This window comes from Balaenoptera acutorostrata, chromosome 17, assembly GCF_949987535.1.
Source record: "Balaenoptera acutorostrata chromosome 17, mBalAcu1.1, whole genome shotgun sequence".
Taxonomy (NCBI): Eukaryota; Metazoa; Chordata; class Mammalia; order Artiodactyla; family Balaenopteridae; genus Balaenoptera; species Balaenoptera acutorostrata.
The window spans coordinates 8,831,835-8,855,235 of record NC_080080.1 but is presented as its reverse complement, the minus strand read 5'-3'; the positions used below and the strand labels follow the sequence as shown (position 1 = coordinate 8,855,235).

At 41.9% G+C, this 23,401-nt stretch overlaps 2 protein-coding genes across 6 annotated transcripts in view; both read right to left on the bottom strand.

Moving 5' to 3' along the window:
* DNAAF11 (dynein axonemal assembly factor 11) overlaps window positions 1-16,102 on the bottom strand; it is an 85,778-nt gene extending 69,676 nt beyond the window's left edge. For 2 of the 3 annotated variants that reach the window (XM_057532380.1, XM_057532379.1), the window contains exon 1: window positions 4,902-5,035. In XM_057532380.1, the coding sequence (XP_057388363.1) occupies window positions 4,902-4,911 (10 nt within the window). In that variant the 5' untranslated portion in view covers window positions 4,912-5,035. Of the gene's footprint in view, window positions 1-4,901; window positions 5,036-16,024 lie in introns of those variants that run through there. The other variant, XM_057532382.1, reaches the window with a different exon arrangement.
* TMEM71 (transmembrane protein 71) overlaps window positions 12,074-23,401 on the bottom strand; it is a 34,991-nt gene continuing 23,663 nt past the window's right edge. Inside the window, exons 8-11 of one of the 3 annotated variants that reach the window (XM_057532383.1) lie at window positions 22,405-22,466; window positions 22,254-22,314; window positions 16,025-16,216; window positions 12,074-12,240 (exon numbers count right to left, since the gene is read on the bottom strand). In XM_057532383.1, coding sequence (XP_057388366.1) covers window positions 16,060-16,216; window positions 22,254-22,314; window positions 22,405-22,466 — 280 coding nt within the window. In that variant the 3' untranslated portion in view covers window positions 12,074-12,240; window positions 16,025-16,059. Of the gene's footprint in view, window positions 12,241-16,024; window positions 16,217-17,752; window positions 19,239-22,253; window positions 22,315-22,404; window positions 22,467-23,401 lie in introns of those variants that run through there. The other 2 variants (XM_057532384.1, XM_007188897.2) reach the window with 2 other exon arrangements.

Sequence of the window (23,401 nt, the reverse complement as noted above, 5' to 3'; positions counted from 1 at the left end):
AAGAGGAAAATCTATGTGAACTTGGGTTAGGTAAAGATTTCTTGGATGGCACGAAAAGCAAAATCTATAAAAGAACAAGTTGGTAAGCTGGACTTCAAAATTTTAAACTTCTGCTCTTTGAAAAACACTGTTAAGAGAATGAAAATATAAGCCATAGATGGAGAGAAAATATTTGCAAATCATACATTCTATAAAGGACTTATATGTAGAATATATATAGAACTCTTAAAACAATCATAAGAAAACAAATCATACATAAGTTTGAGTGGACAAAGGTTTTCATTTTTCTTTGGTAATATCTAGGAGTAAAATAGCTGGGTCATAGGATAAGAATAAAATTTTCATTAATTTTGTTTACTACTGTTTGTCTATTTTGTTTCCTATTGTCTTACCTTATGTTTTCTACTACATTGATTTTAGCTCTTGTACTATTCCAGGTTTCTATTTATTTTTGGTTTAATTTGTAATCTTTTTCTAGTATCTTAAGGTGGAACCTCAGGTTATTTATTGCCTATGCCCTAATTTCCAGAACCTGGGAATATGTTACCTTGCCTGGCAAAAGGGCAAAGGGACTTTGCAAATGTGATTAAGGGTAAGGACCTTAAGATGGGGAGAGTACCCTAGATTCTACAGGTAGACCCACTCTAATCACACACAGCCTTAAAATCAGAGAGACTTTCCTGGCCACGTCAGAGATTGAGATGGAAGAAGAAGAAAAAGAGATGCATAGAATGAGAAGGATTCAACCCACCACTGCTGGCTCTAAAGATGAAGAAAGGGAGCCACAAGCCAAGGAACATGGGTGGCCTCTAGAATCTAGAAATGGCCTTAAGCTGAGAACCAACAATGAAATGAGGATCTCAGTCCTATTACTGTAAGGAACCAAATTCTGCCAACAACAAATAAGCAAGAAAATGCTCCTCCCCTAGAGTCTCCAGAAAGGAACATAGTCTCACTGACACCCTGATTTCAGGTAGGGTGAAAATCTACAAGAGCATCTACAAGAGTCTGATATAGGGACTCTATATCAGACTTGTGACCTGCAGAACTGTAGCTGCTAAATTTGTAGTAATTTGTATGGCAGCTGTAGGAAACTAACACACTGCTTTAAAGTCTTTGTGTCCTAATTTCAGCACCTCTATCATCTTGGGATCTGTTTTTATTAACTGCTTCTGTTCTTGATCATGGCCACATGTTTCTGCTCCTTGTGTCTAGCAATTTTTAATTGTAGGCTGGTCGTTGTATTCTTCTACTGAAGCACTGTAGAAAGTCTAGATTATATCACTGTCCTTTAAAAGGAGTGGAACTTTATTCTGGCAGGCAGTTAAAGTACTGACAGAACCTTTTTTCCCTGTTAGGCTTGACTGTATTTTTTGTTAGAGTGGATCTATTATAGTTTTGAACTTAGCCCTAGACCATGGTCATTACTCCAGGGCCCAGTACTTACTGCTAAGGTATGATTTTCTTGGGGGTCTCAAATGAATACTTAAAGGGCTCAGCAAGGTCTTTTAACTCCGGATGGGCCAGGACTCCTGTGCCTTCCAGGACTGCCTGACCTCTGGCATCTCCATTCAACACTCTGCCCCACAGTAGGCGATCTCTTTCAGGTCTCTCCAAGTCTTTGCTACACATGCTCAGCCAGCCCTTGCCTAAATCCTATAGTAAACGTCCCCATGAAGTCTTCTTCCCTCCCCCATTCCATAATGTACCTCCTTCTCTGTATCCTACCCCATAAATTACAGCAACTTCAGCAGTTCAGAAGGCTAATTTCCGCCTTAGCTCTGCAAGACCACTACTTTGCTTGAATTCTATCTTCTTTACTGCAAGTAGGAAAGTGCCTCTACAAAGAAAGCTGGGGTGACAGTGGGGTATGACTTTTGCATTTCCCTTCTCTCAAGGAGCATGGTTATGTCCTACTTGTTCCTGCCCAATTTCATAGTTGTCTACAGTGGAAGGTTAAGTCCAATACCAGTTACTCTATTATAGCTGTAGAAAGAAGCCCTAAAATGTATCATTTTTATGACTTAGCACTTTAACCAAGTTTTTCCAATGACCTGTCTCAAGAGAGTTTCTATGGTACTTATTTCAGACAGTTACTGGGAGGATTAAGTGCCCTATGCATGTAAAGCATTCAGCAGGGGGGTGGTACGCTCTCAAAGAAGGACTGGTTAAGAAGAATTATGCACATGTTTAAACTGTTAAATTTTCAAGTGCACTGTCTGAGCAATTTCACTATGACCACTCATATAAACTTAAATGAATATAACAGCCAAAGTATTTTAATTTTCTTAAGGTACAGAATATTTGTCTAAGCATTCCTCTTTCAGTTACATCAATGAATAATTACAGAAAGGAAATAGCTGTCCTAGACTTAAAGCTATTGTCAAATAAAGTCATTAAGTTAAAAACAAAGTTAAACAAATTAGTACAGTCTTTAGTAACCAGTTCAATTTGAAAATTAAATTAGGCCCTACATAAAAAAAATAAAACAAATTAAACACTATTTATTCATAATCAAGTGTTTTGCTTATTTCTTAAACTTTGTCTATGTGCTTGGTATGTAAATATATGCACTTTCTTTAAAGGATGTTTTTCTTGGAAGCCCATCTTTCATCAAAAAGCTTTTCCTTATATAGCTAAAATGTTTGGGAAAAGCATTTAGCGATTGTTCATAGGTGTGTGATGAACAATCCATGTGGTATCCAGCAACGTATCTCACCTCAATTTCAAAGAGCTTGAAATTAATGGTGAACAACACATGAATTAAGACTTAGAAGTATGAAACAAAAGATTTAAAGGATTTGTTATAAGCAGTTGATGAAGTCTACAATATAATGGCAATGAATAAGAAGGATGATTCTAATGGGAGTTTCCTAGTCAAGGTGACCTGAGAAGAGTTAATATAAAACTGATTTTTTCCACTATGTGCCTTTAAGAAAATGAAGACATTATGCAAGGCCACTGAGCTGGAACCCCAAATTTAATTCTAACCTATCACATAACAAGTGCAAGGTTTGGGACCAGATGCTTAAACTTTCTGCATAATGGATTCCATCTGTATGGTTTTACACATGGCATGGATTAGAGACCACTGAGCGCCCTTCCAGGGATAACATCCTATGGCCCTGTGGGTACTTAACTTCCCCCAGCAAATGCATACACAGATCACATCTCCATGAGACTAATCACCCTAATTTGATAGTCACAGTAATACAAAATGAATTCTATATTAAATTTTTGTTTTAAAAAAGAAGCTCATTCTTCTGTAAATCATAATCTACACCAGATTAAATGTGCAGAGAAGAACTAATTCTTTCATTTTCCCCTAGCCACTGCCCCTGGGCTTGACACTGCTCTCCCTGCGCAGATTCTAACACTAAAAGTAGTCTCTTTGACTTTCAACATGAGAACTTGCACCATGACCTCTCTTCTCCTCACCAGACCTTCCCTTACATTCAAGAGACAGTGTAGCAACATATTAAAGAGAGCCAGCCCTTTCAGGTTCACATCCCAGATACATCACTTACTGTGTGACAATTGGCAAGTTGCCTAACCTCTCTGTGCTTCAGATTCCTCATCTGCAAAATGGAGGTGACAGTAGTGTCTATTTCATAAGATTTTTGTGAGGACTCCAGGAGTTAACACAGAGAAACCACTTAGAACATTGCCTAGAAGGCAGCAAGTACATGACGTACTTGCTGCCATTATTACCATCTTCTCTCAGAAGCCCAAGTTTTTTCTCCTGATGTAGACAGTTCAGAACTGTGGAAAGAGCAGTAAAAAGAATCTTGTCTCTTAGTTTTGACTCTATAGTGACTGATATTTTTAAGTAAGTGTTTGCCTTCTTCCTCAAAGGGAGAAGCTCCAGGAGGGCCGGCCCACCTGTTTGTTCACCACTGTATCCTCAACGCCTGACACAGGGTAGGAACTCCAATACAATTCTGATAAGTTAATGATTTAACAAATGAAGGTGGACAGGATTCAGAGACAGAGGGCAAAGGATAATCCACAGAAAAGTAAAAAATGTTGATGAGCAAAAAGAAAAAGAAAAATCTGGGACCACAGTATGGGGATAAGGGGAGGAAAAGTGTGAAAGGAAATAACTGGTTTCCGAACGAAGTGTTAACATATAAAATCACCAGCCCCCTTCCACCACCAGGCTGTCAGCTCTTCCAGGGCAGAAACCCCATCATCCAACACGGTCTCTTGATTTAAAAGTATTCACTATGACACTTTTACAGTAAGTGATAAATTCGGTGGAACTGTATAAAATTGCTACCTGTAAAGGTCAAAGACGGTGTCGATATTGGAAAGGTTCAACCTGGTATAATTGGTTCAATCTAACATAAATAACTGTTAATCCTGCCAACTCAGTCTCTTGGTACATTTATAATCACATTTACAACACCGGCTGTCTGTAAACAGTACTATTACTGCCTACGTTTTGGAGGTGAGGAAGTCTCACAGCTGATAGGTGCCGGAGTCGGTTCCCTCAACCACTAGGCTACACTGCCTTCCCAAAGAGTCCGAGGGCTGTGGTTCAGAGACAGCGACTAGCCCACGCTGCAGGCAAGGAGATGCGCGGGCTCGAACCCGGCGTGTCTGACGCCAAAACCCTAGACCTTCCACTAGCCAGCCTTTCCGTCAAATCCAATGCTTTTCTCCCCCCACCCCCACCCCCCGACGCCCACCCCATTTTACAGAACGGGAACCTGAGTCTCGCCGGGGCCAAGCTGCCCCGCCAGTCAGCGGGGGACATGGCACTGCCGGGTCTGCAGAGGGCGAAGGGCTGGGCCGGGCTGGGGTCCGCTGGCGGGAAGGGGCCCCGAGGGTCCCAAGAGGCCCGGGACGATGCCCAGAACGGGGACAAATGAGGGCGGAAGGTGGGAGAGGGCGCTTACTCCGTCCCATGGCGCCTCTCGGGTTCGCGGGCCCGGGAACCTCGACCAGGACCACCAAGGCCTCCCTGGACGCCTCCTAGTCTCTCCTCGGCGCGTCCGCACCTGGGAGCCATGGCAACGGGAACTCTACGGCGGCCGCGCGGGGCCAGGCGGGGCCGCGTTTCCCGACTCAGGAGGAGCAAGGAGGCGAGAATGGGCAGAGGAGGGGCTCCCCGCGAGGAGACAGGGGCGACCCGCAACCCAGACCTAGTGCTCCTCCACGTCCCCACCTTCCACCTTCGCAGACTGCTTCGCTTTCCCCAGATCAACTGGCCAGACTAAACAAAGAACCAAGGGACGCTCTGTTTCCTGAGGGGAGCTGCTTCCTAGGCGTGCCTCTTAGCCCGCCCTTTACTTTTTTTTTTCTCTTTGTATTTTATTTAACGCCTTCCGGAGCCAGGAAATCTGGAATCGGCCCACACTCCATTTCCCAGAGGTGTGACCTTAAACTTCCTTAACCTTAGTTTCCACCTGTTAGATGAGTGCTAATAATAACCTCCAAGGATCATTGTGAAGCTTTAATGAGATAATTTGAGTTAATGAAAGACACTTTTTTAAAACAGCAGACTCAGTATTTAGGGGATGGAGCAGGCTACCCAGGAAAGGTGCCCCATTCTTTTGGACATTGGGCACTTCTTCATCTTGGGATCTTTACACTAAAATCTAGGATAAGAGCTCCTTCTGGGAGCAGGGTCTTGACAGATTGTTTGACACTCTGGTGGAATAGAGAAGAGATGTGGGTGCTAAAACAGGGAAACCAGGAATATTTACTTCGTAATTTGTCATGGGCCAGGCTGGGCTGGTTATGTTGTGTCCTTCCTCAACTCAACATCACAGACACCGTTTCTTAGAATCAGAGGACCCATGGGCCACAGAGGACAGGTGTACAGTGTGCTATGATCGTTACAGCCCACTGACGGGAAGGGAAGCTGGGAAATAAATCACAATATGACAGCTCCGGGTAAAGTCAAGTTCATTTCATTCAAACTGAATGTGGTAGTTTAAAGAGCCATGGTGTGTGTCTGCTTATGCAAATCATTATTCAAAATAGACTTATTTCTTTGGCTCTTGGAAATGTAACAAGATGAGTGGGGCTTCCTGAGAAAACTGCTGCAACATATTCTATATATAAGTAGAAATAAATTTTAAAGAGGGTTTTTAAAAATTCCAGGAACAGCAAAATAGGCCTCCTTCTTCTTCTGTGCTGGATAGATTCCAGGGACATTGACCTAGAAAGCTATTGGGTTCTTATTATTTTTACTATTATTATATAATTCAGTATTTTTATGATGTGTAACTAATACTGTGGTTACAATTCCATTGTACTTTGCATTAATTTTCCTTCAGAAGACTTTCCTCATTGCAACTCTATAACAAGTAAACCAAGCTCCCAAGCTTACCAGCACTTCTACAGTTTCAAGTTCTTCCTTCCCTCCTTCTTTCATCCAGAACTTCCAGTGGTGGATGGAAAGATTTTAAACCTGCCTGGATACAAATAATTTTACATTCCTTCCATTGAAAGGCAGTGTCAATGCCCCTTACCTTGAATCTGGGCATGCTTCTGACCACTTGGACCAATAGGGTACAAAGAAAGAGATGCTCTGTGATTTGCAGAGTTAGTTCATAAAAATCCGCTTTGCTAAACACTGACTTTTGGAGTCCTGAGCTGCCTTATAAGAAGTCTGTCTACCTTAAAGCCACCATGCTGGAGAAGCCAAGTGTAGGTGGCCCCTCCAGCCAAGCCCCAGCCTTTCAGCTCTCCCGGTCCACATGGCAGATATTGAGTGATGCTGTCTCGGACCCCGTAAACCAGCCCATCCATCTGTGAATGTCAGTGTGTCAATGCCACATAGTACAGGAGAATCACCCAGCTGATCCCTGCCGGAATTCCTGACCCACAAAATCATGAGATAAGTTTGGGAGTAGTTTAATACAGCAGGAGAGAACTGAAACGGTGGACTTGACTGCTATGGGAAGTGGACAAGTCTTTTCCCTCGTAGTCTATTGGTTGAAGTGGCTGGAAGCACACCAGGATTCAAAGGGTGGACAAGTCCCTTCCACTGCATGTTTATGGGATGGTTTAATGGTGTTCAATTAAATACAGTTTGTTAGTTGCATTTACTTAATTAAAATGTGTTTGATTGATCTGTGCAGGATTTTGTAGAAGGAGATGCCTCATTTAGGTAGGAATCTGGACTCAGTTGTTTCTAAGCATTGTGTGAGCAGTCTCAGTCCTCTGTTCAAATCCTAAAACATAAGACACATAAAAGAGGCTCTTCTCTGGTTTGAAGCAGATGTCAGTGTCCCTGAGCACTAATCTGATATGAACTGAGACAGTTCAATCGGTTATTTGTCTGTGTAGACCTAGGAAAAGAACAGTGTTTGATTTTGTTTGCTTTTAGAGGCCCAGCTCATGGGAAATTCCTAGAAGTAGGGTTTGAAAAACACTGAGCTAAAGTCTCCCCCTGAATCCTCCAAGGCTACTGAAACCCACCTTCCATGTGCCCAGATCAACCCACCAGCCCCACTTGGTGTTCTCCAGTGTCCTTCCTCGGTCTAAAATTTCATACCTATGGATTCTCTTCCTGCTTAACTAGACCAATAATTCTCATCTGCAAAGGGAAACAGTATAAACTACTGGTGTGTGTATTAAAACCCATTAATTAAACTTAAGCCCTTTACTGCCAGAGCAAATGAATATACATCTGTTTGGGTAACCCTTCTATTACATCCCTACGACATCCATGGGAAAGTGTTCAGACCCAGTTAGTCATTTTCGTGAAGAACACAGTCTTACCAGTGACAGGTCACAATTGCTCTCAGAGTCTAAAATATAGAATAAAATATTTCCTTCATTTCCCATGAGGTCAGCCCCTCTCAGATGGGCATCGGCATGCCCTCTCCCTTTCTGGTTTCCTGAACTGTTTCCTTATTTGCATCTCAGCCTACCCTTCCCCACTGCCTCCCAGCTCCATCCTGCCATGTCCCTTGGACATCTGTTGTTTCTGGACCTTCTCCAGCTTCAGTGGGAAGAGACTAAGTCTTCCAGATTCTTCTGAGTAAAGCATCTCTAACACAGAGTAGAATCTTGCTCACGCTGTCTCTCATAACCTTATGTTTGAAGTGGACATTTGTTTTGTCCCAGTATTTACTCCTCTGGGTCTTGTTGGAGGGCGATTCCAGGTACGAGTTTCCTGATATAGAAGCCAAAGTTACCCCTACTACCCTTTTGGTTCTATTGCCAGGGTCTGTTTTCATTGCTAGCAACAAAGAACCCTAACTGATACAACTTTGATGCCTTATGATGCTAAAAGATACCCTTCCCGTTAGTTGGGACAATGAGTAGAAATCAAAAGGTAAAAACGACAGAGAGTTCAATCCTGCCTCTGTTACCATCCAAAAAGTCCAACCCATCAACACACATGTCCACAGAAGGAAGATGCATTGATCTTAGAAGGCTGGTGATCAAGCTTTTCCCTTGATTAGTTTATTTATTTGCTTCAAGCTCAGGAGTTCTGTCATTTTCTAGTACTTCCTGGAAGACATGTGCTAGCAGGTGGTGGAGGCCTAAAAAAATTGCATAAAAGAGGAAACTAAAAAATCGTATCCACTCATTTAGTTTTCTCTGAGAATTGGGTAAACAACAGCTTTGTTCAGTTTTGGTGTTATAACACCTGGGTCCAGCTCATAGAAAACCTGAGATCCACAAGACTATTATTTGAGAACCACTGAGCTCTACAGGGATATGAAAAAATGAAATCCATAGAAATTAAAGCTGTATCTCCAGAAACATTAATCCTGCCTTAATATAATCTACAAGGATAAACTTGAAATGAGGCCCCTGGGGAAATTGCAAGTAACTGCCAATTTTGCTAATGATAATAAGTTTATTTTAATTGCTAATATATTCCTAATTACTCTAGTTCTAAAATGTTTACTTCACTGTCAGTCATCTTCTTTGGTTTATGTTCTTTGTGAAAAGACTTTGTCATATCGATCAACCCTTTCCAAGTTGGGTGGCAGCTGCCGAAAATGATCTCACCTTCCTTGTCACACAGCTCTGCTGGGCACCATTTGTCCAAAGGCAGAGAATGGCCTTACCCACAAAATCTTCTAGAATTCATAGCTTCCCATTTCAGCTTAGAGAAAAGTAATGTTTTCAAGGTTTTGCTTACATGAACAGAGGACTGACGCTGTCTTTTCCAAACTCTGATTTTAATGTAATCTTTTACTTGCCCTGTCTCCTCTTACCAACCTGAATGTGTGTATGTGTTGTGTGTTCGTGTGTGTGCATGCAAGTGCACGTGCATGTGTACCCAAATAATTGTTTCAAGAGCATGATGTAGTTGGTGTAAAGATTCCTCATCTGGGTGGGCATTAGAGGGTCCCATTAACTTATTTACTCATTTTTTGTTGTTGTTGTTAACAAACATGTATTGAGCCCCTAGGGCTGGGCATAGAGTGATGACCGAGACTGAAAGGTTCTGACCATCCAGGAACTTATATACACATAGGGGGAGATAGACAATAAACAAGTAAACTAATAAAGGCTACATAAGACAATTGCAGGTGATGATACAGGTTATGAAAGAAAAATGGGAGATGGAATAAATTCAGAGGAAGGCTACCTGGGTAGTCAAATAGGTCACATTTGGGATGAGCCCTGATCATGAGAAGGAGCCAGTTACGTGAAGAACTAAGGGAAGATTTTTCCCAGGGAGAGAGAAGAGTAAAAGCTCTCAGATGGAGGAAAACCTGCCCTGCTAAAGGAACGGAGAAAGGTGGCTAATATGATGGGGCAGATGATCAAAGAACAAATGTTAAGGGGTAGGTGGGAGGCTAATAATCAGTAAGACCTTGTAAGGAGACAGAGTGTTATTCCAAACATGATGGACACAGACGCATACAGAGGGAAGACCATGTGAAGACACAGGGAAGAGACAGCCGTTTACAAGCCTGGATCAGATCCTTCCCTCATGGCCCTCAGAAGGAACCAAACTTACTGACACCTTGATTTTGGACTTCTAGCTTCCAGAACAATGAGAAGATACATTTCTGTCATTTAAGTCACCCAGTTTGTGGCACTTTGTTATAGCGGCCCCAGCAAACTAATGTAGGAATCAAGGAGGACCCCTGAATTTTTTATTAGGAAAACTGAAAAAATGGCATTTCCGTGAACTAACATGGTGAAGAAGTGGAGGGGCAGATTTGGAGGAGGTAGGAATTAAGAGGTCTGTTTTACACACGTTAAACTTGAGATGTGTCTTAGACATCCAGGTGGAAATTGTGAGAGGGCAATTGGGTATGCGCACGTGGAGCAGAGGTCCAGGCTAGAGATAGAATTGGAGAGGTCATGGTTTGCAGAGGTGTTTACACTCATGTGCATGGATGAGACCACTCTTGGAGTGAATTTTGACAGAGAAGAGGTCCAAAGACAAAGCCAAGAATACTCTAAAATTTGAAAGTTGGCCTATGTGGAAGAATTCGCAAATGAGACACAAAACCAGTGAGGTAGGAGGTGAAGCCAAGTAAGAAAAGTGCTTCAAGAAGGTGGAAGTGACCATGTGAAATGCTGCTATAGGTCAAGTCAAATGAGACCCAAGAATGGACCATTGGATTTAGCAACATTGAAGGTCACTGTAGCTTTGACAGGGGCTGCTGTGATGAATGGGCAGAGTGAAATCCTGATTGGGGTGAGTTCAAGAAAGACTTGGAGGAGATGAACTGGAGATAAATAAGTACAGAAGACAAATCCACCAAGGAATTTTCTACTATTAGGAGGAGATAAATGGAGGAAGAGAGTAGTTGTAAAGGGTGTGGAATCAAAAGAAGGTTTAATTAAGACAGGAGTTATGACAGTATAACAGAGGCTGCTGCTGCAGAAGAGAGAACGATTCCTGGAGCAATTTCTATGAATACATAAGAGGGGGTGGGTTTCAGTGCATGAGCAGTGATATGGCCTTAAATAGCAACAAGGACTTTCCATCCATAGAACAGGAAGGAAGAGAGTAGGAACAGATGCTGGTAGGTGGATAGATATGGTTAGCTGTGTCTTCATACTTGTTTCTATTTTCTCAGCAAAATAGGAAGCAATGACATCAGCTAAGAATGAGACTCAGAGAGGATTTCTTGAAGGTTTGAGAAAAAAAGGACAAGGTATGAAATAGTCACCTGGGGAATAGGATAGTCAGTACACAGGGTGGGATAGGATGATTGCCAGACACCAGCAAACACGCTTCGAGTGTTGTGATCATGAATTTAAAGAAAGGCCTGGTTGTGTGGTTTTTCTTGAGCCATGTTCAGTTTGTGGGCACACATGCATAACAGATGTCTCACTGGGTGCAACCAGTGCTGTAGTTTTACCAGGAAAACACAATAAACAGAGGGAAGTGCAAAGGAATGACTTTAATGATATCTCATGGAATCTCAAGTGGAGAAGAACAAAAATGAAGACATGGCAGAGGATGAGAGACAGTGAAACACTGTCAGTATCAATATAATTTGATCCTGATAGCACCGCAAAAATTGTTGGAGGCGGAAAGATAGTGAGCTGGAAAGATGTTGATAGTTAAGAGTGGAATGTTCAAATTTGAGACTATGAGGGAGGTAATGACAAGGTCCAGGGTTTGACTGTGGAGGGTGTGACTGATTTAAGGTGAAAGATGAGACTGTGAGCACAGAAGCAGTAAAGAAAATGAGTGGTAAGACAAGAAGCACATGACAGATGCTCAACATCATTGGCTACCACGGAATGCAAATCCACTTCATGCCCACTAGGGCATGGCTATAATCAGAAAGACAGATATCACCAAGTGTCAGCGAGGCTGTGGAGAAACCAGAACTCTCACACGTTGCTGGTGGGGACAGAAAATGACGAAGCTACTTTGGAAACGATTTGTAGTTTCTTAAAATGTTAAACGGAAATTTACCATATCCCCTAGCAATTTCATTCCTGGGTATCTACTGAGGAGAAATCAAAACACGTCTCCCCACAAAGACTTGTATGTGAATTTCATGCAACCTTATTCATAATAGTTAGAGTGGAAATAACCCAAATGTCCATCAGTTGGTGAATAATAAACAAATTGCAAATTATATCCATATAATAGAATATTATTCTCAAAGATGTCATTTTTGCTGATGAGAAACCTGAACTTCAGAGAGGTTAGGTGATTTGTCGGAAGCCACACAGCGCTGAAAGAGAACATAAGTGCTCTGCCTTCTCCCATTGTTCATTCTGCCTCCCCTTTGCAAAGTCACTTCTCAGGATCAACTCTCTTCTAGGGTTTTTATGCTGACTCTGAAACAGAAGTAATAGATAAGAATTCCATTCCCTCAATAGTATGAAATAATCAAATCAGAGAAGTTCTAAAGCTAAATTAGAATAAGGCTGGCATAAAGAGGCATCTTGGGAAATGTAGACACAGTCAATGTTTTTGCCACAGTCCATGGACCTCTGGCTTTCTTTCTTTGCACTAGCCCCACCATATTCCTTGCCAGTTCTCCAGTGGGTCACACCCAGCCAACTGTTCATTAAACAATTACTTATTGAGCACTTTCTATATGCCAGGCACTCTTCTACACACTGGGGATTCAATGAATCCCTGGCCCTCTTGGAGATTCTGTTCTGGTGAAGAAAAAGAGGACAGAACAGGGGGAGACCAAAGACAAAAACCAAAACCAAACCAAACAAACAAAAAACACACACCACAAATGAACAAAAAAGTCATTTGTCATTCTTCACAAAATGAGAGAGTCAAGTGACCTGGGGCGGTGGGTGTGGATGGGGAGAACATTCCGGGGTGGCTGGGAAATTCTCACTGCAAAGGGAGTATTTGCACAATGAGGAGAAGCTGGCCTTAAAAAGTTCGGGGAGAAGGGTGTTTCTGCCGGTGTCCTGCAGGTGCAAAGGCCCTGAGGTGGAGCTGAGCTTTTGTGTTGTAGGAACAGACATGACAGCAGTGCTGTGGCCATGGCAGAGTGAGCAGGAGGAAATGTAATGTGGAATGGAGTGTTTTCAACGGGTAAGTGAGGCCATCTGATGTACATGTTGGAAAGATCCCTGTAGCTGCTGTGTGGAGACTCAACTGTAGCCTGAAAAAGTACAAAGAGGAGAGGCCGTGTAGGAACATTTCTCTGCTCTGGAATTAGTTGTTCCCTTTTCTTTAAATATCCTCTCCTGTTTCCTTCACCTGCCAAACTCATGGTCATTCTTCAAGAATCTTTCAGAATTATTCACAATAACCAAAAGATGGAAACAAGCCAAATGCTCATTAGTGAATGAAGGGATAAACAAATGTGGTCCATCCAATAATATTCAATGGAATATTATTCAGCCATTAAAAGGAATGAAGTACTGATACATGCTACCATGTGGATGAACCTCAAAAACACTAGGCTAAGTGAAAGCGGCCAGACACAAAAGGTCACATATTGTATGATTCCATACATACAAAACATCCAGAATAGGTAAATCCCTAGAGACAGAAAGCAGATTAGTGGTTGCCAGGGGCTGAGGGAGGGGTCATGGGGAGTGACTGCTTAATGGGTACAGAGTTTTGTTTTGGGGAAAATGAAAATGCTTTTGAACTTGATAGAGGCGATGGTTGCACAGCACCGTGACGGCACTGAACGCCCTTGAATTGTGCACGTTAACGTGGTTGATTTTATGTTTGTGAATTTCATCTCAATTAAAACTTTTAAAGAAAAAAAAAGAGTATATGAGTTTCTTTTTTCTATCAAGCAAGATAAATGTATTCAACTTCAATTCAAAGGAAAGCTCTATTGGAGAGACACCAAGGTTCCTCTGAGATTCTAGGAAAGAACTGGGCAGCCAAGCTGGGGAGAGCCAGCAGCAGAATGAATTCAGTCCTCATTCCGGGCTCAATCACATCCTTCCTCTAATCACGTCTGTCCCTGGGAGAAAGAGAATCTGATTGGCCAAGCTGTGTCCTGTGCCTCTATGTCTTCCAGGGTTTGGGATCGGCAGCCCCACTAAAGCCTATGGATTGGGGAAGGGGTGATTGAGAAAGATGCTATGGGAACCAGACAAAGGGAAGAAGGGATACTGGACAGAACAAGACAGCTGGTATCCACTACAAACACCTCTCAACTCACACTTTCTTTCAACAGCATCTATCTGGTCAGTACTCACTGAGCACCTCCCCAGCTGGCACTGGCTAGGCACTGGGGATAGAAATGCCCTCCTGGAGCTTATACTCATGAGGAAAGATAGACACTGGACTTGTGCCAGGGGGCTGAGAGCTGTGCGGGGAGTACAGAGGGCGCCTGGGAGGCTCTACCATCCAGGCAGAGATGGGAGCATCCCACCCTCGTTAGGGCTCCATGGCCACCTGGAGTCCCCTCTGTCTTACTGCCCATCACGTTGATGTCACCGCCTCTTTGTCTACCTCGATCATTGAACTGTGAGCCCTGAGCTGCGTGGAGCTCAGAACTGACACTGGGGCTAAGACTTGAAAAAAAAGGAGGGAAGGAGGGAGTGAGGACACAATGATGTATTGGATACACTAGATTTTAATTTATGTCCTGCTTCCCTTTTGATAAAGGGTCTTTAAAGCTAACTTTTATTGTGGCCATCTTGGCCCCCACGTTGGAGTGGGCAGTAAGATAACTTTCTTACAGGGTGACAGCTGATGACACTGCCCTTATACTAAATCATAGCGGGGGGCTGGGCCTGTCATCTGCTGGAGCCCTCTGCTTCCAACAGGGCAATGGCCGCACGATTGACCCCAGATGGTGGCTGTTTCCATGTCCAAAGTCCTTCTCTCTGCGAGGCCTGTTTTCATATCTTATCACCCTGGCCACCAAGACATTTTTCTTGGCTCAAAACCAAGATGTTGGCAGTGGCTGTCTTTGGGTTAAGGGATCCTGGGTAGCTTTTTCTCTTTTGCTTATTTGAATTTTCTCTTTTTTTATTTAAATGAAATGAGGGTGAAGCACTTACAGAATGAAGAAAATTTAACTGGTTATTTTCAAAGTGAATCCTTTCTCATTTCTGCATATAAGCTCATCTTCTCTTCTTTGATCTCCTAAATGTCAGAAAAGTGATACCACCCCCACCCACCCCCAGACTGTAGAACCACAAGGCATGAATGTATCTGTTTTACAGATGGAGTTCAGAGAAGCTGAGTGACAGGCCCAATATCACAAGGTCATTAATGACAGAGTGGCCAAGTCCAACCTATGTCTGTCTGACTTCAAAACCCATATTGTCTTTATATCGTTCCACCTTGTGTTAAACACGGGAAGAAGTATTTATTCAGCTAGATTGACATGCCCTTGGCCAAGCCTCAGCCCACTTCTCGCCCCTTTCTTCTACCATCTCACCTACTAACTGAAAATTCACATGGTCCCAGAAGTCAGGGAAACTCCTACCCCTACTACTAATGTTACTACTTCTGTTGGTAATAGCAGCTCCCACTTTGGAAGAGCTTAGTGTGTATCTAACACTGTGTTAAGCCTTAAGTACTTTGCCTGCGTGGACTCATTTAATTCTCGTAAAAACGCTATGAATTAGGTGATATTTTATCCCATTTTATAGATGAGGAAATTAAGGCTTAGAAAGATGAAATACTGGGCTCCCTTGGTGGTGCAGTGGTTAAGAATCCACCTGCCAATGCAGGGGACACAGGTTCGATCCCTGGTCCGGGAAGATCCCACATGCCGTGGAGCAACTAAGCCCATGCGCCACAACTACTGAGCCAGCGCTCTAGAGCCCGCGAGCCACAACTACTAAAGCCCACATGCCTAGAGCCTGTGCTCTGCAGCAAGAGAAGTCACCGCAATGAGAAGCCCGTGTACCGCAACGAAGAGTAGATCCAGGTCTCTGCGACTAGAGAAAGCCTGCATGCAGCAGCAAAGACCCAACGCAGCCAAAAATAAATAAATAAAATAAACAAATAAATTAAAAGAAAAAAAAAAGGCTCAAGGCCAGGGGAATTCCCTGGCTGTCCAGTGGTTAGAACTCCGAGGTTTCACTGCCAAGGGCACGAGTTCAATCCCTGGTCAGGGAACTAACAACAACAACAAGAAAAAAAAAAAAGAAAGAAAGAAAGATGAAATACCTTGTCCAAAGTGACAGAGCAGATAAGTAGCCAGGTCAGAACTTAGCCCCGGGTCCAGTCTCACTCCAGAGCAGGAACATCGAGTTGTTAACTACAGTGCTAGTGTTCAAAGGATGTGATTCAGCAGAGGAAGAACCAAGTAAATGGGGAAGGTGGAGAGATCTGGAATGTGGTCCTTGATTCTTCCTTTCACTGGAAAAAAAAAAGAAGAAAAATGGAGCTCCTGGCACTGAGCTTCCACTACCTCCCCAACAGCAGGTCAGTTGCAGCCTGAACACAAGTTTCACCCACACAAGAGTATGCTGTTGCAATCTGGGTTAGGGTGGAGGGTGGGTCGCCCTCCCTCTCTACCAGGCAAATATGAAATGATATATTTGCGTTGAAAATAAAAGTCCTGATATACAATACCAGCCTTCGTCCCCCACCTTGCCTCTCATTTTCTTTGTTTTTATTTCCTTTAAGGCTATAAAAGGATAAGAAAATTTTAGCAAAGTGGTTGCCAGCTTTTAGCATCCGCCTGCTAAGTTGCCCCACACCCCCAAGGTACCTCGTCTGGCTCTCTAGCAGGTGTCACTTGCAGCTGTAGCAGATTTCACCCAGCATGGGACAGATGGAGGGGATACAGCCATCACAGCGGGATAGATCATTTTTTTAATACATGATCAGACCTTCATCAAGGCTCGGTAGGGAAATGTGGCATTGATGCAAAGTATGCCAACTTAGCAGGTGTTCGCTCTGCTGTATTGTATGAGCAATAGTGGGATTCCTTTTGGTGGGGAGGGGGAATGGTTGGCATCCAGTGTAGCACAGGCAGATCATTTTGAGTCATTTTGAAGTAACTACAGTAGATTTTACTTGCGGGAAATGACACAGGAGCCTTAAGACCCGGGGTGCACAAGTCACGCATTCTCTCTGAGATTCACATTCCTCGTCGTTAAAATGAGGGTCTGGTAGGGTCCACTAGAGCTCACCAAAGATTCACATGCTTCCCTACATTTCCCAGCCACCCCCCACCTCATTGGTGGGGTCATGTGACTACCCCTCACTCCTGGCACGTAAGGGAAGGCATGTGTCACTCTCTTGCCTGAGGCAGGTAAGCAGACAAGCTTGGAGGCCATAGATGGCCAATGGCATCATTACAAGATCTGCCTGGACCACATCAGGCATTACATGGGTTTGTCTGTTTTTACAGCAAAAACCAAAATATGGACTACGGTAAGGATTATAGGTAAGGTAGATAAAGCATCTAGCACATAGTAAATGCTCCATCACGAGCTGGCTACAGCTATAGGAGCCTCTACAAGCAGAGGTCCTAAAGCAAACCAGACAGCATTAGATGATTTTTCTCTCCTATAGCATCTTATTCATGCCAAATCTTTGAGGACCTCGATTTGAGAATCTTGAGATACAAGATCAAAGGTAAAAGTCACAGCTGTCCCTGAAAAATGACTCTTTTCATTTAATCTTCTGCTTCACGGAAAACTTTTCCTGGGTTAGTATTTCCGGAGAGAGTGACTCAGGCAATATTTGATCTTCAAGGTGCCACGCTCCTCCCCTCTACCCCTTCTCAGCAGCAATCAGCAGTGGGAAGAGTAAGGGCTGTTGGGTCACACAGACTTGGGTTTGAAACCTAGATCCCCTACGTGCCCTTTGTGTCCTTGGGAAAGTTATCAAACTTTTCCAAGGTTATCTATCAAAAGGTGATTATAACACCTGCTGTATTAGGCAAGATTTTCCAGGGAAACAGAACCAATAGTATATTCCAAGAACCTAAGACATATATGATATACTTATGATATCTATAGATATATTTATAGGTATCTATATCTATCTGCCTATCTAGAGAGATGTTAAGGAATTGTCTTATGCAATTGTGGGGACTGACATGTCCAAAATTTATGGGGCAAGCCAGCAAACCGGAGATTCAGGTAAGAGTTGATATTGTGGTCCTGAGTCCGCAGCCAGGAAACTCAGGCAGCATTTGGCTGCTGTGATCTGTAGGCAGAATTCCTTTTTCCTCAGGAGACCTCAGTCTTCTCTCTTAAAGCCTTCAAATGATTGGATGAGGACCACCCACATCATGGAGGGTCATCTGCTTTACTTAAAGTCCATTGATTGTAGATGTTAATTACATCCAAAAAATACCTTCACAGCAACATGTCGACTAGTATTTGACCAAACCAAGTCATTGATGACTCCATTTATTTATTACTATAAAACTTTTTCAACCAAAAAGGCACTAAGTACAATTGATATAAAAAGTGATATTTTGACATTACCATTTTAAGCAGAGACAATTTTCTCCACACAATTCTCCAGCCAGAGAATATCATACAAAACAAATTTCAATCGCAGGCCACATTTGGGAACATATACCAAGCAAGAGGGATGGAAAGGGAGCATCTCCTGTAATCCCTCAGTGCAACTGTACAATTTTTGTGTGTTTCAAAGCACTGCGGTGTTTTGCCTTTATTTTGCCCCTGAGGTATTTTTTTGTGTGTTCTATCTTTATTTGAATTGAAGTTTGAGTGAAAGGTAATCATGAGTGCCAAGATGATTGAAAACTTGGTAAAGAAACTGGTTAGAAAGAAGAACTTTCTGAAAAATGGCTCTCTCCTGCCCGTTTTCCATCAACCATCATCTACTGTCACCAACTTCTATTAGGCCATCCCTTGGGAAGATCTGAAAACTTTTTCCACATTATATTTTATGCACAAACCACATTTATTTACTTTCAAGTTGGTGCTGATTATATAAATTCCCTTTCTTTGTTCAACTGCAGCCGTTCAGCAAGGGATAGGTACAGGCAGGCAGGCCCAGGAATCTGCATTGTTATAAGCTCCTCATAGAGTTCTCTAAAGAAAATTAATGTTTGAGAACCACTGCCTTAAGGTATAATAAGAGAACACTCATCCAGGTGGTTTGTTCTCTGTCACATTTCCCAGTCCTTTCCTTTTCAACTGCTTGTGTTTGCAGAGGGAAGACAAATTAATATTATTTTCATGAGCATATTATCATTGTGAGGCCAAAACTGAGATTTTTTTTAAACCACATAACCAAATTAAAATGCTTTTTTTTCTCAATTATCCACTTGTTCACTCTTTCCAATAAAACAGTTGATTCCAAGCAGACTACAAATGGGACAATTTCCAAATATTCAGATTGAAGACATTCATCAGAGGCTCTCCTGAATGGTTGTCAAATTTTGGCAAACCTAGGTCAGAGAAAGGAGGAAAGAAATGCATAATCCATCCACATACATGAGAAAATGCAGTATCTACTTGAATTACTGCATGACCACACACAAACACAACTACCTTGAATAATCAAAACTAGGACAGTGGCACCCAGCTCTTTTTCGTCCTACTAGTTCTCAGTTCTCCCCCTTTCCTGGGACAGGCTACAGAGGTTTTTGTCCCTAATCCCAGCTTGGTACTTAGTTAACTACTATTTTATATTGTCTTTTTTCTCTCTCCAAAAAACAAGTGAGTTTTCCCCATATTTCTACTCTCTAAAGTTGATTCGTTCATTCACCAACTGTACAAACATATATTTCTTCATGAAGAAGTAGAGAAAAGAGATGTTGCCCATTTTGCTACTATGATGTCATAAATGTAAAATGGACACTTCTGATACTAACACGTTATTGGCGACATGGGGTACCTCTGATGACCTTCATTTGAAAGGGACCTTCAAACCAATGGTGAGCAGTATAGACAGTCCCCAAACTTGAAGACTTTACATTTAACCAGGAAGGTGGTTGAGTAAGAATTGCATTATGGTATGAAAAGGGATGTGATTTGAGAATTATAAAGTGCTGAAGAGCAGGTATCTTATCTAACCTAACTATGTGCAGTGCCGGACAGGTGTGGGGGGGCTGTTCCGTAATGTTTGTTGAACTGAATTCAGGGCTTGTCCACAATTCCCGTAGTTTCTCCTCCTTGATTATTGGAGGAGACCTATGAGTCGTTCTTGACTCTTGATGTTTATAACCATGTCTTTGGCCTATTGGTTTCTGGATATGTTTATATATGAGGAAGAGGGTTGAAAAATCTTTAATGTACAGGAGCAGAGCTCTTGGCTCTAAAGGAAGTACTTTAAGAAAAGAGATAGCAAATACATTCAATTCAATGAATATTTATGGAGTACCTACTATTTTCAAGGCATTGGATACAGAAATGAAGTCAATAGTCCTTGTTTTCACAGATCTTGAATGCAAGAGTGTGTGTATATGAGGTCGGTGGGCAGGAAAAGGGAAAAAATGGAGAGGAAATGAGAGAAAAACAAGTTGAAGTACGTACACAAGTAATCAAAGAAGTGATCTTGTTCCATAAATGAGGCTGTAGCTGAGAGTGTTTAAGATGGAAATATCATCCTGGTCTTGATCTAATTTCTTTTAAGAGGAGCACAGAACAGTGGGAGATGCCCTCAAAGCAACAGGTGACATAACACCTGCAGGTCAGATACTGGCTTATCCAGCCTGCCTTCCCTGCCCACCCTCCTTACCTCTCCTGGTCTAGCCAAACATCATTCCTGGTGATCCCATAGCCTCTGTGCTAACTCTGTACTTGCACTTATTGCATTCAAAATGTAACTTCACCTTGCCCTTTACATGTCCCTCTAATTAGACTCTGAAATCTCGAGGCCTTGGCATTGTAACCCTGGCACTTAATGGCAGTGTCTGACCCTTAGTAGAGACTCCATAATGTCTGCTGAGCATTTCTGGACACCCAGTGCAGCACAGAACACATCGTAAACTCTCAATAAAGATTTAGTAGGTTAAGCGATGCCACTTTAGAAATCAAGGGGTAAAGGCTTTACAAACCATCTTTCCAAGACTTTCATAGTTTATGTGCAAAGAATTTCCTGGGGAGGTTTTTAATAATAAAGACCTCCTCAGAAATTTGGATTCAGAAGGTCTGGAATCAGGATCCATTCCTCTGCTTTTCAAACAAGCTCCCCAGTTGATTATAGAGCAAATGCCCCCATGCCGTGCTTTGAGAAACTCCGCCCTCATTAAGCTTCCTAAAAAGATGATACTTGTCGTTCTGATTAATTGTACATATTCATCTTAAAACCCAAAGAAAACGGATTTCTACTATTCTCACCATCTGACACTTCTGAAAGTTGGGTTACAAACTGACTCTTTGTATGAAAGTCTTTTGTTCAGACATTATAGGTTAGTCCAGTCCTGACCGGTGCAACATCTCAGCCCAAAAAGCTGAGCACACGTGCAAATCTGTGGTTAACATCGTGTGAGATATGCCTGTGCACAGCCCCGTAGCTAGAGGGAGAGAAGTGGGTATCTTAGAAAAGTTTTAAACAAATGTCATTAATTTATAAGAACTAAAGAATAAGGATTTCTCGGGTGACCTCAGGACCCAATTTTCTAACTATCAGGTTAAATAAAACTTAGCTATACCAGATGCTCGCCCCTAGAAACCTGGAAGGCCGGGAAAGGAAGGGAAACATCGCTCAGCGTGACAGTAAATCAATGTTGGCTGGAGTCCAAAACAAAATAAATCTTCACTAAGCCCCACTGTGATTTCAGAATTAACAGAAAAATTTCATAAATAGGGCAACAGAGTGTCAAGAGAGAAGGCCAGTAAACTAATTTGAATTGCAGACCTCAGCCTCCAAGCTCTGGAAGTCGACCTCTGGCAGCCATATTAAAGTGAGGGTAATTAACACAATCCATTTTGCAAGGGGATGGCGCTTTGCAGGCTGTTCGAGATTCTGTGAGCACCTCACCCAGACCCCAGTCACCCTTCGAAATATGCTGAACTATGGCAGTCAGCATATAGGGGGATCGTTAAGTGGGTGAAAGATGGTGGAGAAATCACAGTTTGTAACTGAGATCATTTCACGGGCAGTTTGCCAGCTCTTTGGGAAACTCTAAGAGAAAAGCCTTTTAATATGAGCTATTTATGAGGTACAGTGCTATGAATCTATAAAAGCCCTTTAAAAACTATTTAAAAATTGAAAATTCATATTATTTCCTAAGTCTCGCTGCCTTAAAAACTAATTCTATCTATTTTGGTGTAGGAATTTAGGAGACAGGTTAATACTACTATCAGATCTTAGCAGTAATAGAAAGTATTCTTCAGGACAAATAATCAGGACCTTTCTTGTACGTACTCACTGCCATCCATTACTCAGCAGAAAGCATTCTCAGATATCAGATTGTGGTCGTCTTTGTACAAATGATGCTAACACAGGCGACACTTACCAAGTGCGGGTGGTGACTTTGAAACAGTTGGCAAGGCTGAGAAGGAATGACTTGATAACATCTTGGAGGAGAAAGAAAAAGTATTTTTAAATGCCCCAAACTGGAATGAAATACAGGAATCAGAGCAGTAATTTGGGAAATGGTTACTTACAAGCAATGGTTATCACCAAGGAGCATGTGAAGACACTGGCTATGATTCCTCCCAGAAACCATCTGAAACAGCAGGATTGCTCAGGCTTAGCAAACTAATTGTATATTTCCAACACATGAGATGTTCTTTTAGACTTACCATAGATGGATGATTTTAGGATTTACTATAAAACTACAGTAATAGAGATACTGCAGTATTGGCAAAAGGATAGAGATATAGATCAATGGGAAAGAATAGAAATTCCAGAAATAGACCCATACAGATACAAGTTAAGTGATTTTTTAACAGAAGTGCAAAAGCAATGCAATGGAAAAAGGAGAGTCTTTTCAACAAATGGTGCCAAAATAATTGTATAGACACGTGCAGAAAAACGAACCTATACAAAGACATCACACCTTAACACAAAATTTAACTCAAAATGAGTCATAGACTGAAATGTAAACCACAAAAGTATAAAACTTCTAGAAAAAAAAAAAGGAGAAAATTTGTATGCCTACTGCTTCATAACCTTGACAAAAGAGGGTGTTAAACTTTTGGGTTTTTGTCAATCTGATGGATGATTGTATCACAGAGTGGATTTTCTTCTTTTTGAAGAATAATATTTTTATAGTTTTTTGTGCTCAAAATATGAATATTGAAAGAGATTACAAATAAATACAAAGGCAAAAGAAAAATGTCATCAAAAAATTCCCACCACCCTGAAGCATTCATTATTAAATTCTGACAAATATCTTCTCAGACGTGTCTTCATAGGCATTTTAAAAACTTTTAAAAACTGAGCTTTAGCAAATGTACACTAAAGCATATAAAGTGCACATTTTGGGTTTTTTAAAAATATAAACCCTTGTAATCACCCAAAGCAAGAAATAAAATATTTCCAGCACCCCATAAGGTTTCCTTTGTTGATCTTTCCAACTTTATCCCCCCAAATTAACCACTATTCTTACATCTATAGTAACTGATTGGTTTTGCCTTTTCTTGACAATCATATAGACTC